The sequence below is a fragment of the Heteronotia binoei genome, unplaced genomic scaffold (genome assembly GCF_032191835.1).
Source record: "Heteronotia binoei isolate CCM8104 ecotype False Entrance Well unplaced genomic scaffold, APGP_CSIRO_Hbin_v1 ptg000294l, whole genome shotgun sequence".
Classification (NCBI taxonomy): domain Eukaryota; kingdom Metazoa; phylum Chordata; class Lepidosauria; order Squamata; family Gekkonidae; genus Heteronotia; species Heteronotia binoei.
This window is the reverse complement of record NW_026800011.1, coordinates 357917-373194: the sequence shown is the minus strand read 5'-3', so window position 1 is coordinate 373194 and position 15278 is coordinate 357917. Positions and strand designations below refer to the sequence as shown.

General features: G+C 45.2%; 1 protein-coding gene across 1 annotated transcript in view; it reads left to right on the top strand.

Annotated features, from left to right (window-relative positions):
• The window catches only part of LOC132590554 (von Willebrand factor A domain-containing protein 3B-like), a 77696-nt gene that overhangs the window by 29871 nt on the left and 32547 nt on the right, over nt 1-15278 (top strand). The window contains exons 15-18 of the mRNA XM_060263486.1: nt 4565-4747; nt 5466-5593; nt 6453-6637; nt 14121-14213. Of these exons, the coding sequence (XP_060119469.1) occupies nt 4565-4747; nt 5466-5593; nt 6453-6637; nt 14121-14213 (589 nt within the window). The remainder of the gene's footprint in view (nt 1-4564; nt 4748-5465; nt 5594-6452; nt 6638-14120; nt 14214-15278) is intronic.

Genomic DNA, 15278 nt, shown 5'->3' with positions numbered 1-15278 from the left:
TCAGTGATGAAGGTTTTAGAAAGTAGCAGTGAAAGGAAAACCAGATGTCCTGGTGGATTGGTAAGAGAAGACAAGACTTGAAGGTGGGAGTCCTTTGGGTAGTAGAAGTCATAAATACAATGGAATTTAATGGGGGAGGAGATGATGGTATTGTGGCAGGAGCTATAGCTGCCAGACTAGAATTAGACAATAAATTAAACTCAGGGGCGCTGCTGAAAACAGCACCAACGTTTATTGGCTCCACCTCTTTAACATTTAATAGCATCTACTTTCAGTTGTGATGTCATGACATTCTGTATTTCCCTGTTGCCCATAAGAAACAGTCAATGATATGCAGCCAGGGAAGTGAAACATAGAATGTAATGACTTCACAACATAAGCTGCTAAGTTCCATTAGATGATATAGATGGGGAGAAAGGAAACTAAACATGCAGCTTCTGCCTCAGCCATAGGAAGAGACCTGCATTTCAGTCTTAATCTTAGGAAATTTACCATAGAAGCTGCAGAGTTTGCTGTCTTTTCCAAATGTCTAGATCAGAGGTGTCTAACTCATTTGTTATGAGGGATGGATATGACATAAATGCCACTTTGTTGGGCCTGGCCATAACATGCATGCCATAAAATGTAACATAAGATACCAGATATATAAACTTTATAAAGATGATTTCAGATATGGAATGGTAATAGCAAGTGAATGACAATAGCAGGCTTGATTGGATTACGTGTAATAAGCAGAGGGTAGTAGATGTGGAGATACCAATATTGGTAATGAGACAGGAAACCTAGGTCTCAATTCCATCCAGGAGGATTCAGTTCAGGAGGATGCAAAGAATAAATGGACATAAGCAGGGCTTTTTTGTAGCAGGAACTCCTTTGCATATTAGACCACATTACCCTGATGTAATTAATCCTCCAAGAGTTTACAGTAGGCCCTGTAATAAGAGCCCTGTAAGCTCCTGGAGGATTGGCTACATCAGGAGTGTGTGGCCCAATATGCAAAGGAGTTCGTGCTACAAAAAAAGGCCTGGACATAAATCTGACATCATAAACGACAACATTCAGTTGCTGACCTAACAGTAGCGGTGCTCTTACAAAGGAATTTCAAAGGAAGATTAGAAAGAGAGGGCTGAATTGCAATTAATAATGAAGCTCAAGACAATGCATCCTCCTGGTCGGAACTGAGGGCCAGTTTTCCAGTCTCGTTACCAATGTGTGCTATTAACATTTGGCATCTGAAATCACTCCACTCTCCAAGATATAAGGACTAATCCAAGTATTTAATTCCTAATCAGGGTCTTTTTTGAAAGAAAATAAATCCAGATAGGAACAGGGAAATCCAATCTTTTTTTTTAAACAACTTTTCAGAATAAGCCAAAATAATTTCCTCAGTAGACATTGTACATGTCAGAAAAATCCATCCATCCTTCTACCCACCGACTCTGCTCCCTCCCTCCAAAGAAGAAATGTTCTTACACACAAAAGCTTATACCTGGAATCAAACATGGTTGGTCTTGAAGCTGCCATGGGACTCTTTCTTCTCACTTCCTTCTTCCCCAAAAGAGGAGGGATAGCCCTGGAAAAGGAAACACAAGCTGTGTGTGTGTATGGGCTTTTCTTTATATCTCTCCTGCAGGAAGCAGCCATGGCATCTCTATGTGCCTCTGTGTGTCTGTGAGAAAGATAGAGAGAGAGAAAGAGCGAAGGAAGGAAGGGGAGGGAAGGAGGCAGGAAGCAAAGAGCCACTGAGGGAGCTGGGAAAAAAGCAAGCTACAATGTAGCTCCAGTAGCAGGTCTGGAAAAGGAAGCAGAAGAAGAAAGTTGTTTGGGGGCATAGGGTTGCCAAGTCCAATTCAAGAAATATCTGGGGACTTTGGGGGTGGAGCCAGGAACAAGGGTGTGACAAGCATAATTGAACTCCAAGGGAGTTTTGGCCATCACATTTAAAGGGACAGCACACCTTTTAAAATGACTTCCTTCCATAGGAAATAATGAAGGATAGGGGCACCTTCTTTTGGGGCTTATAGAATTGGACCCCCTGGTCCAATCGTTTTGAAACTTGGGGGGTACTTTGGGGAGAGGCACTAGATACTATACTGAGAATTTGGTGCCTCTACCTCAAAAAACAGCTCCCCCAGAGCCCCCGAAACCTCCAGATCAATTCCCCATTATACCCTATGTGAATTGATCTCCATATAGGGAATAATGAAGTGCTCAGCAGACGTCCCCCCCCCCCGTTTCTGGCGACTCTGAAGCGACGGATTGGCATCTCTACTCACGAGTTGCTGCCAACTTCTTCAAAGTAACACAGACATACCATCCCAAGAGGAAGCCTTTCAATCGGAGACTGAAGCCTCCAAAGGCACATGGTCCTCTGGGAGTGGGGCTTCCCCCCGCCGGCCAGCTGACTGGGGGTGGGAAGGAGCCTGGGAAAGCGGAAGAACCCCCGCTGGGACCTGGGGATCGGCAAGCCTATTGGGGGCAGGATGTATCCCATGGGCTGCATGTTTGACAGTCTAGACTAGATACTGGAGGGGTGGGGGTGAGGACTGAGTGAGATTCAGCTCTCCAGGATACATTCAAATATCCTTTGAAAGGCTGCACTTCTTTTGGAAGAATATTACATTTATTATGCTGTTACAGATAGTGGAAAATGTATATGGGAAATAAAAACATTGATTTTGATGTGTAATACAATAAATTATAAGAAGTTGCCTCTATCCATATTGTCTTAATGGTGTACACTGGTAGTGGATCATTAATTGCTGAATTACACCTGTCATTGTTAGGGGTTTTATTCCATATGTTAATGGAAGGTTGTAAATGTTGATGTACAAAGCTTGCAACAGTATGCGGTCAGCAGTGATCTCACAATTGTATTATTAGTAAAATTGCACTGCTAATATTATCTTGGAAAATTACAGTTCATAACAGAGGTCCCCAACCTTTTTGAGCCTGTAGGCACCTTTGGAATTCTAACACAGATTGGGGTATGACTGCAAAATGGCTGCCACTGGAGATAGAGCCATCTACAAAATACTATGAAGTGAGGTCATGCATAACTTCATTATTAACAGTAACAATTCTACATTTCAAGCAGAAGCTGTCCTTTACAGGATGGCTTTAAAAATGAACATAGTGTTTGAAAATACTTTCTTGCATACACAAAAAGGTAAACATATTGAGCTAGTATCTGCCAGTACCTGTCTTCATTTTTCAGGAGTCAGACCTGACTATCCCCTTTATGTGAGCTGGGTAAAAGCCACAACTGGCCTCTCTCACTCACTATAACACTTGGCAGGCACCAGGAAAGTATTTGGTGGGTACCATGGCACTCATGGGCTCTATGTTGAATGCTCCTGGTTTATAATTTAACTGGAAAAAATCAATTTGTTAATATACATATATTTTAAAGTTCTTTGAGTTTTAAGCAGTGGGTTTAATGAATAGAAGATGACTTGAATATTTGAAAAATCTTATATGTTGCAGTGTTTTCAGACTGAATGTCTATCTAACTTGGTAAATTAACATAAAGGAAGTTTCCTTACAATGGTCTATCCATCCCAGAATTATGGTTCATAGTGGCTCTCAGCTTTAGCCAACCCTCCTGCCTGAGAGCCTTTAAAATTAGTTTTGCCGTGGATTGTGCCCAATATCCATATTATAAATGTGAAATAGGTGTGCTGCTGTAGAATAATAGTTCATCTCTAAATTTCAGCCAGGGTTACCTTAGCTTTGTCTTGATAGTGGTTTGCTCTGCTCACTGTTATGCACTTTGTTGCACAATGAATAGTACAGAAAGCATCCTGGACCATTACCACCCCGCTCTGGTAAGCCACCATAGTCAGTATAGGAGATGAGCTATACATACTGCAGGATTGTTTCTGATTGTATCTGCTACACAGAGCAGTTGAGACCAGTTCATCTTGAAATATCCCAAGTACCTGGACTGTTGGACTGGAGGTGCTGATAAAAAAATTAAATCCATTTGCATAAAACTGTCAATCCCTAGGATGCAGTTCTTCTCATTGATAATTCAGTCAGATGTATTCCTACTGGGAGTAATGAAAATTATGGTGGAAGTCAATAAAATCTTTAATAGTTTATTCTAAATGAAAGTTATGGTGGAAATCAATAAAATCTTTAATAGTTTATAGGGGAGGGACGGTGGCTGAGTGGTAGAGCATCTGTTTGGGAAGCAGAAGGTCCCAGGTTCAATCCCTGGCATCTCCAAAAAAGGGTCCAGGCAAAATAGGTGTGAAAAACCTCAGCTTGAGACCCTGGAGAGCCGCTGCCAGTCTGAGTAGACAATACTGACTTTGATGGACCAAGAGTCTGATTCAGTATAAGGCAGCTTCGTATGTCCATATGTCCATTCTTTTCCCTTTGCCTAAGAAGATGTAGTATGAAGGCAGTTTTAAGCAGCAGTTGAGTAGCATCCTTCAAACATGCTTTGGATTTCCTGTATTAAGCTGTGGGTTGAATGATGACCTATAAGGTCCCTTACAAACCTTAGGACTCTAGGACTACCTTTGCATTAATTAATCTCCCTCTCCCTTTTTTGCAGCCTCCCCAAACCATTTTAGCCCAGCTTGAACTTCAGCGAAAAATTCCCATTCACACAATTTCCTTCAACTGTGATGATACAAGAGCCAATAAATTTTTACATCAGTTGGCCAATGAAACAGGTGGACGGTTTCATTACTATCATATTTGTTTGATGGACCCTGAGGCTCCTAAACCTTTTGAGGCAAGTATTGAAAAGCTGGACAAAAATTTCTCAAAAATTAATATTAAGGTCATGTGAAAGTTTCTTATTAAACCTATCAAGTGCAAGAACTGCTGATGAGAGGGGTATGCAGTACTGAGATAACAAGTTTATGGTTTCGCTACATTCATGTATTGCCTTTTATTTATGTATTTAAGACCACTAGTGATTGCAAATTTTTTTTTTAAGATTTTAATTAAATATTCCAAGATGCTGTGAACTCTGTAGTAAATGTAAGACTGTAAAATGAAGAGTAATATAGCAATGATTCTTTGGAATACAATAATCTGTTGAAAAATGTAACTCCACCAGAGATGTATTGTCAAATCAGCAGTTTTTGCAAAGATAACACAATATGAATTTTCAACCAAAAGTCTGCTCTGGGATACTTGTTCTTGTAACACTTTAACTTGATTAAAATTACTCTTAAAATATAGGGAGAGCTGAAGTATATAAAGCAGAAAGGAGCAGAAGTGAAATTTAATGAATGCCAGAAAAGAAATGCAAGGAATAATAGAGAGTAAATATAGAAACGAAGATTAATGGATAGTGTTCCAAGATACTAATTTCACATGGTCATAATGTAACATTTTTTCCACTTGGAATTATTGGGCCAATTTATTATAATGTTCAGCACTGGTTTAGTTCAGCAATAAATATATATTTCTAATGAACTGACAATAGCTCATATCTCTTTCAGTCTGAGGATATATATCTCCTTAAGAAAGAGATTGAACAAGGGGGAAAAGAACTGAAGAAAACAAAAGCATTCTACACTGATGACTTATTGATGGATTGGATTAATGGCGCAGAAAGTCGGGAACATAAGTATGTGCTTTCATTGGTTTTACCTCTTATATCACCCTTGGGCTGCTTTTTGCATGTTTTGTCTTGACTGTTGAATACTAGAAGGTAAAAATTACAAGAAGAGATATTTTCCCTGACAGGGAAAAATTCACTGATGTTTTTCAAAGAGTAAAAACTTTTATCTTGATAGAAAAAAAATGATTACTTCCCTGACATTTATTTGGGGTCCCTTTGTAAAAGTTAATGCAGATTAGAAAAATAGTGTGTGTTTGAAAAATGTTAAGAGGTTTTCATGTGTGTGTGGTTCTTTTGCTCCTTTCTTCTCATGGTTGGATAATTCATCCATCCAGTCTCAATGTTTCCTTAGTTTTGTTCATAATAACTCTTGCCTATGGCCTGATTCATTCCCCATGACTATAAGCTGCCTTTTCCATGCCCGAAATGTGGTTTGAATAACGGTATACAGATACATCACTCAGAGGACTAAATCACAGTAAGGAGAGAACCACATGTGTCAAGTGGTCATTATAAACAGGACAGTCAGGTGTATTATTCCATTGTTATCTCTTCCTTGCACAACATTGCATTCTGAAAACACCCAGTTTGTACCTGGAGAAACAAGTGGCTGTAAGCAGTTCCCACTAGTTTATAATAAAGTAGTTGTCCTTATACTCTGAAACAATATATTCATGGCTGTTGAATTACTTGATACATTTCTGTATGGTTTGATTTTCCAGGAATCTCTTTGAGCATTAAACTTCAGGTTCACATGATCAGCTTTCCCACCATTCCAATTTCACAAACAAAATGTATTAAACGTGCAGTATTTCAGACATCACACTTCTTGGCACAGCTAGTGATACGTCTGTTTCTTAAACAGACATCGCAAGCAGGCTTTTACTGCATCCACAATAAGCAAACAAGTTGAGAGGCTGAATCCCCCACCTCCAGATAGGCCATATTGTGCCTCTGAAGAGCCAGCATCAGCTTCTCCTCAGCCTGGTACAGATGGACGTCAGGCACACCCTGAGAGTCTAACCAGAAAGAAGAAAGCATTATATGCAGGTAAAACAGACTTTGGAGATTACTCAATAAAGCTTGTCCCTTCTCTGCCATGTATTGAGTGCAGTCAGCAAAGTACTGCTTTCATGAAATCCCACGCTGCCTTCATTTCAGCACAGCTATAGCAGGCACAATGTTACATGGAATTCATCTTCTGTCAGCAAAATTAAAATACTCCTGAGTCAAGGTAAGCGTTGAGGTGTTTTGATCAAGAGGACACACACTCTGGATATGTAACTATTCATTAGCTTTCTTTCATATTGACTGTTTCTTATGGCGGCTATGATGCACAGTTGGCTTCACCTCTTCCTGGGAGAAAGGAACTTGTTTAGGCAGGTTCTCTTTACCTCCTATTAGGATTACCTTGTGCTGGTGGGGGGTGGAAGAGAGTTTTCCAGGAGTAGAGAATGGGGCACATCGCCACGCATGATGTCCCTGATGTGATGATGTGGAAATGACATCATCATGCCATGGACATTGTGCAGTGACACTCTGCTTTATAGGCAAACTCTATAGTAAAATTGGGCTAAAGCCATAGAGTTTTGCCCAAAAACCAGAGTGTTGCCATGCGATGTCCCCACCACGATCATGTTACTTCTGGGTGACATCACATCAGAGATGTTGTGTGGGGGCATGGCTGTTGGTGTTGGGGCTTCCCCCTCCAGCCAGCTGGCCGGCAGCAGAAAAGAGCCTACAAAATAGGGTTACCTGGGGACCGGCAACCCTACCTCCTATAAATCTTTGGTGTGTGTATGTGGTGAGCTGTTCCCCTTACTTGCATCAGAAAATAATACTGGGCTGTTTTGCATTTATTTGAATGCAGTTTTTCACTTAGCCATGTTCTGACGAGGAAAACATTAGGTGACTGAAGAGATAAGTATAGGGCAGTTCATGTTTTACTTTCTGGTGAAGAGTGAAGGAAGTACATAGGAAACCTGAAACTTATACTTGATTGGTAGTTTTCATCAGAATATACAGCTGAAAACAGATCTCACTTAAAAATTGAAAATTATATATATATTTTAAAAAAGTACATGATTCAAAAAATGGAAGTAGGTGACCTCTTTTTGAAACCCCAACGCAATCATTTCAACAATTCCAAGGCATCAGATGAGGAAACAGTTATTGCATCTCCTGACCTATTCCTTCAGTACTCTGTTTGCTTTCTTTCTGTCCTGCCTAATGTGAGGCAAAAATAGAGTCCTGCTGATCCCAAGAAACGGGAAAGGAATGTGGAAGTGGTGACAGGAGGTACAATGGTGTCACCTTGATCTTCTTCGTGGTCTCTGTGCTTCACACTCATGGGATAGAGCGCCTGCGCTGAACCCCGAATCAGTACCTAAAAAGCCCGGGATTTTTTCGCGCTCGGCACCAACGGGCATGCGCAGGCGTCCCAGTGCGCATGCTTGCCGGCGCCAGTGTGAGCATCCCACCAGTTCCTTTCTGACCGCTGCGCTGAGTGGATTTCCTTTCATGTCCCCGGTCGGTAAAGTAATCTTGGATTGCTTTTTTGTCTTTGTATATAGCCCGTTTGTTATTTTCTTAGTGAGGTTAGTTAGTTAGTTGTTAGATAGTTAGTGTTGTTAAAAAAAAAAAGAGTTTGTTGGACTTGCCCTTCGGGGCTCAGTTTCCCCCCCGTTTTCCCCCCTCTATGTGTCTATGGAAAGACGTTGGGGGTTTGCCAACGTGATTGCCCCCCCCCCCCGACAGCCATTCCCTCTGTCTCCTCTGTCTGAGTGAGAGACATCGAGTCGATTCTTGCACTCACTGTCTGAGTTTCTCAAAACAAACTCGTAAGAATCGTGTGGCGAGGCTTTCGGCAGCTTTGGTCGAGTCAGCACTTTGTCCGCAGAAGATGGCATCGGGCCCGTCGGTACCGATGGGTGAGGCCGCAGCCCTGACGGTCACATTGGCTGAGACTTCACCAATCAGGACTGAGATGCCGGTCGAACGCGGGCGTTCCATGAAACGGCCTTCTGAAGGGTCAGTAGACACCCCGGCTAAGAGGCGTCGGGATGATTCAGGGACCCGATCATCCACGCCGTAGAAGGGGAAATCGAAGGAGAAGCAGAAAAAGAGACCCTCCCGCACCCCTTTGCCTTCGCATAACGCTTTGACATCGACAGCCCCACTGAGGAAGATCTCGGTGTCCCCGTGTTGTAGCCTTTCGGTATCGAAAGGCAGTGCTTCGCAGCTGCGCTTATTGGCATCGGAGCACGAGATTGACCTGACTCAGCACTCCCACTCTTCAGGGTCCAGGCGTCGCAGTGAGAGCGACTCGGTCTCGGAGGTGGAGGTGTTGGCACCAATGGATCAGGCGAGAGGCCAGAGAGAGCTGGAACCGACTGCAGTAGTTCGTTGCTTCCCACCGCTTCCACCATGGGAGCAGCGCCAATGGCCTCCTTACCCTTATCCTTACCCACCATACCAATGGTACCCTCCTTGCGAGTTCGCAGACTGGGACCAGCAGTCCGAGGCATCCCACATGTCCAGGCTGTCTCAACATTCTAGACGGCATCCTTCGGCATTGATCGCTGTCCTGCCTGACAGATACGGCGTGGTGGTGGAGGAAGTCCAACCTCGGTCGTCGGGGTCGATCCGGTTGCCCATCAGAGTCTACTCCGGTGCTCTCAGAACAGTCTCTACACAGAGAGTCTTCATTGTCGGACTCTGAGTTCGGTACCAACGATCCGGACCGGGCTTTGGAACCTTCCCCGGTGTCTCATACGGCTGAGGATCTTTCCATCTCACTGTCGGAGGATCTGAAGTCATATGGGGACCTGGTGAAGAGGATGTCACTCTCCCTCTTGCTTCTGGTGTCACAGCCGCAACCCATTGTAGACGATAACGTGTTCGACATCATGCAATGGGATACGTCTACAGCGGTTGCCTTGCCGGTGACGAAGGTCATCCTACAGGCGGTGAAGGAGCCTTGGGCAAAGCCTGCTTCTACACCCATGTCATTGAGAAGGTTGGACCATATGTACCATGTCCAAAGCCAAATTTGGTGGTCATTTCCTCCTTGTGAAAGGCCCGCAAGATGCACTCCTCTCCACCAGACAAGGAGGGAAAGAAGCTGGATAACGTTGGGAGGAAGTTCTATTCTGCTGGGGCGCTGGGAGTAAAGGTATCTAACTATGCCGCATGCATTGCTAGATACCAATACTCAGTATGGGAACAGCTCACCCCCCTCCTGTCTTCCCTGAGTGAGGAGAAGAGGTCGGCTGCAAAGAAGTTGCAGAAAGAAGGCTTTGCTGTAGCCAAACAACAACTGGCTGCAGCAAAACACATGGGCAACGTCTCAGCAAGGACCATCACTTCTGCCGTCTGCTACCGCCGCCGCCACTTTTGGCTCAGATCTACGGCTCTCCAGCAGGACACCAGAGCCTTCATTGAAGATTTGCCCTTTGAGGGCGAAGGCCTGTTCAGTTCTACCACCGACAATGCGCTTTAGGAAATGGACAAAAGTATAAAAACTTCCAGGAAACTGGGCGTACCAGCATCTTCCAGAGCTGCGAAACAGAAACAGTGGCACAAGCCTTGGGCAAAGAAGCCGTACCAAAAGTTCTCCTTGGAACAGCAGTGGAGACCTCGCTCTGCTCAACCTGAGAGTAGGTCCCCAAACAAGGGGGAACAACAGAAACTGTTATGCTTCACAGACCACCAGCAAGTCCAAGGGCACTCGCCCTCAAAAGCCTGGGAGGGATGGACTCCCATTCCTGTCGGCCTGGGAGTCCATCACTACGGACAGGTGGGCGGTTTCCATCGTAGCGGAAGGCCACAAAATAGACTTTGCTCAGATTCTGAACCAATCTGTGGTAATTACCACTCCCCCTTCCCCACCTCTGCTGTCAGAGGTGAGCAACCTCTTACAAAAACAAACCATAGAGAGGGTCCCGATGGAGGCCAGGACAGGAGGCTTCTACTCTCGTTACCTCCTGGTTCCCAAGCAGGACGGGGGTCTAAGAGCAATCATGGATCTTCGGAATCTGAATAAATTCATTTTGTACCAGAAGTTAAGAATGTCCACTCTGCAAACAATTCTGCCCCTCGTCAACCAAGGGGATTGGATGGCAACACTGGACCTTAAGGATGCATACTTCCACGTCAGCATCCATCCAGCGTTCAGACGTTTCCTTTGGTTTGCAGTAGGTTCTCAGCACTTCCAGTTCAAAGCTCTTCCGTTCGGCCTGTCCACTGCACCTTGGGTGTTCACGAAGATGATTAGCGTTGTGGCTGCCCATCTCCGGCTTCAAGGGATAGTCGTCTTTCCATACATCAACAACTGGCTCCTTGTGGTGGAGTCGAAAGAGAGTTTGTCATCCCACATTGCTGTCACTCTTCGTCTTCTCGACACCTTGGGTCTGCAGGTCAGTTTGGAGAAATCACACCTTACTCCATCAAGGACAGTTCAGTTCATAGGGGCTTTGCTGGATACGAACCTTCATCGCGCATTTCTGCCTCAGCAGAGAGCGATGGACATTATCAACCTTGTTGACCTTCTGCAGAGTCGAAAGTGGGGCATGGCGCAGCAGCTGCAGCGGATGCTGGGGCTGATGGCGGCAACTACAAGCGTGCTGCTCTTTGCGAAGCTGAGGATGAGAGGCTTACAGCTTTGGTGTCTTCGTCAGTTTTGCCCGTTAGGGGACTCACCTTGAAAGAAGTTTGTAATTCCACCTGTGACACTTCAAACACTGCAATGGTGGAAGTCAAAGAACAACATTTGTCAGGGAGCTCCCTTCCATCTACCTGCACGAACTGTGAGTATCACAACAGATGCGTCTTTATGGGGTTGGGGGGCCCACATGGATGATCTGTGTGTGGAGGGTCCTTGGCCTTTGAAATTCACCCACTGCCACATAAATTACTTGGAACTGCTGGCAGTTCATTTTGCTCTTCGGTCTTTCCGCCCCATGGTGGCGGGGAAGATTGTTGCTCTGCTAACAGACAATACCACTGCCTTGTGTTACATCAACAAGCAGGGAGGGACAATTTCTCGACGGCTTTGTGCACTGGCACTGGATCTGTGTTCAGAGTGCCTGGACCACAACATTTTTGTGAAGGCAGCGCACCTCCCAGGGGTCCTCAACTTGCAAACAGACTCCCTCAGCAGGGGTGCGGCTTCCCCGCATGAGTGGGAGTTACAGTGGCACTTCCTCCAACCTGTGTTTCAGCTCTGGGGGTATCCCCAGGTGGATGTCTTTGCCACAGCCAAAAACCGGAAGTGTCCTCTGTTTTGCTCCAGAGGGGGCTCAGATCCAGAGTCGTTAGGAGACGGTCTGCTGTTCTTGTGGAAAGGTCGGTTCCTTTATCTGTTGCCACCTCTGCCACTACTGACGAGGGTGGTCAACAAGATCGCGAGAGAGAGACCATGCTGTATCCTGGTGACTCCCTGGTGGCCTCACCAGAACTGGTTCCCGATCCTGCTCCAACTGGCGAGGGGGGTCTTCTACCAGTTTCTGGCGAAACCGGACCTTCTGTTAGCTCAGGACGGTCATGTACTCCATCACAACATGCCCCACCTGAAGCTGACAGTGTGGTTCATAGACCCTGTGGGTTCTCTAGCAGAGTCCAACATGTTTTCTTGAACAGCAGGAGACTTTCTACCCACGCTTCCTATGATAGGAAGTGGAGGAGGTTTCTGCAGTTCTTAGTTGATCCCTCAGTTTCACCCCAAAGGCTGGGATTGTCAGTAATTTTTGAGTTTTTGTTATCTCTGGTGGATGCTGGCCTTGTTTTTTCTTCCATCAAGGTTTATTTGGCAGCAATTTCTGCGTTCCATGAACCAGTTGAGGGGCACTCTGTTTTTGCACACCTTATTCTAAGAGGTTTTTGAAGGGTTTGCTTAGGCTTCAGCCTCCATCGAGATCACCCTCACAGTTGTGGGATTTGACTTTAGTGTTGGACAGGCTGACTCAACATCCTTTTGAGCTGATGGCCACATGTTCGTTACAGCTTCTCTCTTGGAAGACTGCTTTTTTGGTAGCCATCACATCAGCACGCCGTGTAGGGGAGCTCATGGTTATGCATTGTGACTATCCATATCTAGTTTTTCAGGAGGCTGGAGTGTCGTTAGCTCCTGATATTTCTTTTCTCCCCAAGGTGGTTTCTCAGTTTCACCTCAACTTGGAAGTTTGGTTGCCCACTTTTCATCCTACACCTTCCTCGGATAAGGAACGTAGGTTGCATGCTCTAGATGTGAAGCGTGCTTTATTGTTTTATTTAAGTCACTCCAAGAGTTTTCGAAAGGACCAGCAGCTTTTTGTTTCTTATGCTGCTCCTAAGTTAGGTTCCAGGATCTCATATCAGCGGCTTTCGAAATGGCTCACTGAGACTGTGTTATTTGTTGGCTAAGAAGCCGTTACCTGGGCCTATTCGCGGACACTCTACAAGAGCGATGGTGACGTCGGTGGCGTTCCTGAAAGGCGTTTCCCTGATGGACGTTTGCAAGGCTGCCACCTGGTCCTCTCTGCATGCGTTTATGAAGCACTACACGCTGGACGTGCATGCTCAGCAGAGGACTCGTCTGGGAGCTGCAGTGCTGCAAGCTGTTTCTTCTGGTTGACCGTCTTCCTGCCTCCAGGTATGTCTTGCTTGCTAATCTCCCATGAGTGTGAAGCACAGAGACCACGAAGAAGATAGACAGGTTGCTTACCTGTAACTGTAGATCTTTGAGTGGTCATCTGTGCATTCACACTACCCGCCCTCCTTCCCCACTGCTGACGGTCTCCCTCCAGTAGGGGCTTCCAGCGGTCAGGAAGGAACTGGCGGGATCCTCGTTCTGGCGCCGGCACTGGGACGCCTGCGCCTGCCCGTTGGTGCCGAGCGTGAAAAAATCCCAGGCTTTTTAGGTACCAATTTGGGGATCGGCGCAGGCGCTCTATCCCATGAGTGTGAATGCTCAGATGACCACTCGAAGATCTACAGTTACAGATAAGCAACCTGTCTTTTTCCTGCTTTGGAACATTTAACGGGAAAATCACTGTGTAGGGTTATGTGAATTGTCCGTCCTAGTCCTCATAATTTTGAGGAAAATCTCTAACCACATTTATTCTAGATTAGAAGTACCGTGTAGTATATCTATCAGGTTTGAAGGAAGAGGCAACCAAATATTCTTGAGTCTGGGAGGAAATGGTGCAAGCTTCTTCCCCCAGTTTCCTGGGTAGGAAAAGTTTCTGATAGTGGCAGTGACCCACATCTGGCTTGTGGGTTGATGGCAAATTCCAAACCTGGGTGTAATTCTGGGCCTTCCTTTAAATTTTTCTTAGTCTACTAAATTTTTTGTGGGATATTGGGATATTCACTTCAGTAACTAATGAGCCTGCAGTTGCGGAAGGACCATCTTGGCTTTTTTTTTTGAAGTGATGAGTGATTGGGAAAGGCAGAAAACAATTAATGGAGCCTGTTTAGGCTAGCTTCAGCCTAAATAGCTATAAGCATAAACTCTAAGGAGTTTTTATTTTTCTCTGTGAATATCTTTCCACAGAGCAAACCAGGAGCAGTATGCTCAGAACTGTACGCTTTGCAACACAATCTTTTGAACATAGTCCAAATGAGAGGCCATCTCCTGAAAGAAAAGGTAGGCTGCAGGAGTTCTTCAAATGCAAATGTTATGCTTTTTTTACTGGTAAAACCCTTTCTTCCTTCCTATTTGATAGACTGTTCAGCCAATATTGTCCTCCTCTCACCGGTATACTTTGCCTTCTCTGAAAAGTCTGTCAGGCTTCAGAATGTTAATTGTATCCTGAATTTCATTCTGTACCCACAAGAAACAAAACATTGTCCATGCTATAGTGAGGATTGTGGCGTCACTGTTGTGTCTTAGATAAGCTGCACAGAATTCATTCTTCATTACTTAAAGAATATCAGGCCATGTCTGCACCTGCAAAATGGGAGAGGTTCCGGGTGCTCCAGTGTGCAGGAGAACTACTTAGATGTTCCGTGTTCTCCATCCAAATGCACTAAGAGGCTTGACTGACAAGCCATTCTAAAAGGCAGGTTCAGGATTGGTGTTGGGGGTTTGCATCGTTGGGCAGCTACTGAGGGTCCACTACCCCAGGAGGGCTTCTGCTGTGGAAAGGAGAGGCCACCTTCCTGCCTTTTGCTTGTCTTCTCTCTTTCTCTCCGCACAACTGGAAGTATTGGACCTTCCTGGAGAACCAAGATATCAGAGTCTCCATTCCCTCCTTGTCATCATGATAGGGGGAGTGGGTGGGGTCCTGAGGGGTATGGATCCTCTTTCCTGCCTATTGCTTTGCTTCTCCTTTTCTGATCTGCTGTCTATGGTAGGCATTGGTGGCAGCACTGTGTGCTCCATCCCATTTTTACCAGCCAGTTGTGTCCTCACTAATGTCTAGATAGTGACTAAGGGCAATAGTCATCCCTTCTCATTCTTCCCATTCCAGGTGGAGGCTCCTGACTTCTCCCTCACCTCCAGCTAGCTTGCCAGCCTGAAGAGCAGCACATTGCATCCATGCTCTGTATGGTGGATTAGATGGTTCTTCCTCCGCATTCTCTATCCTGGGCCATTGGCTTATTGCCACACTGCTGCTGGTCATTTGTTCCTGAGTGGATAGAAGCCACAAGAGCATCTGTTGCTCCCATCCCCTCTCCCTCCAAGCAGCAGTCCTCAGTCACTGCTCAC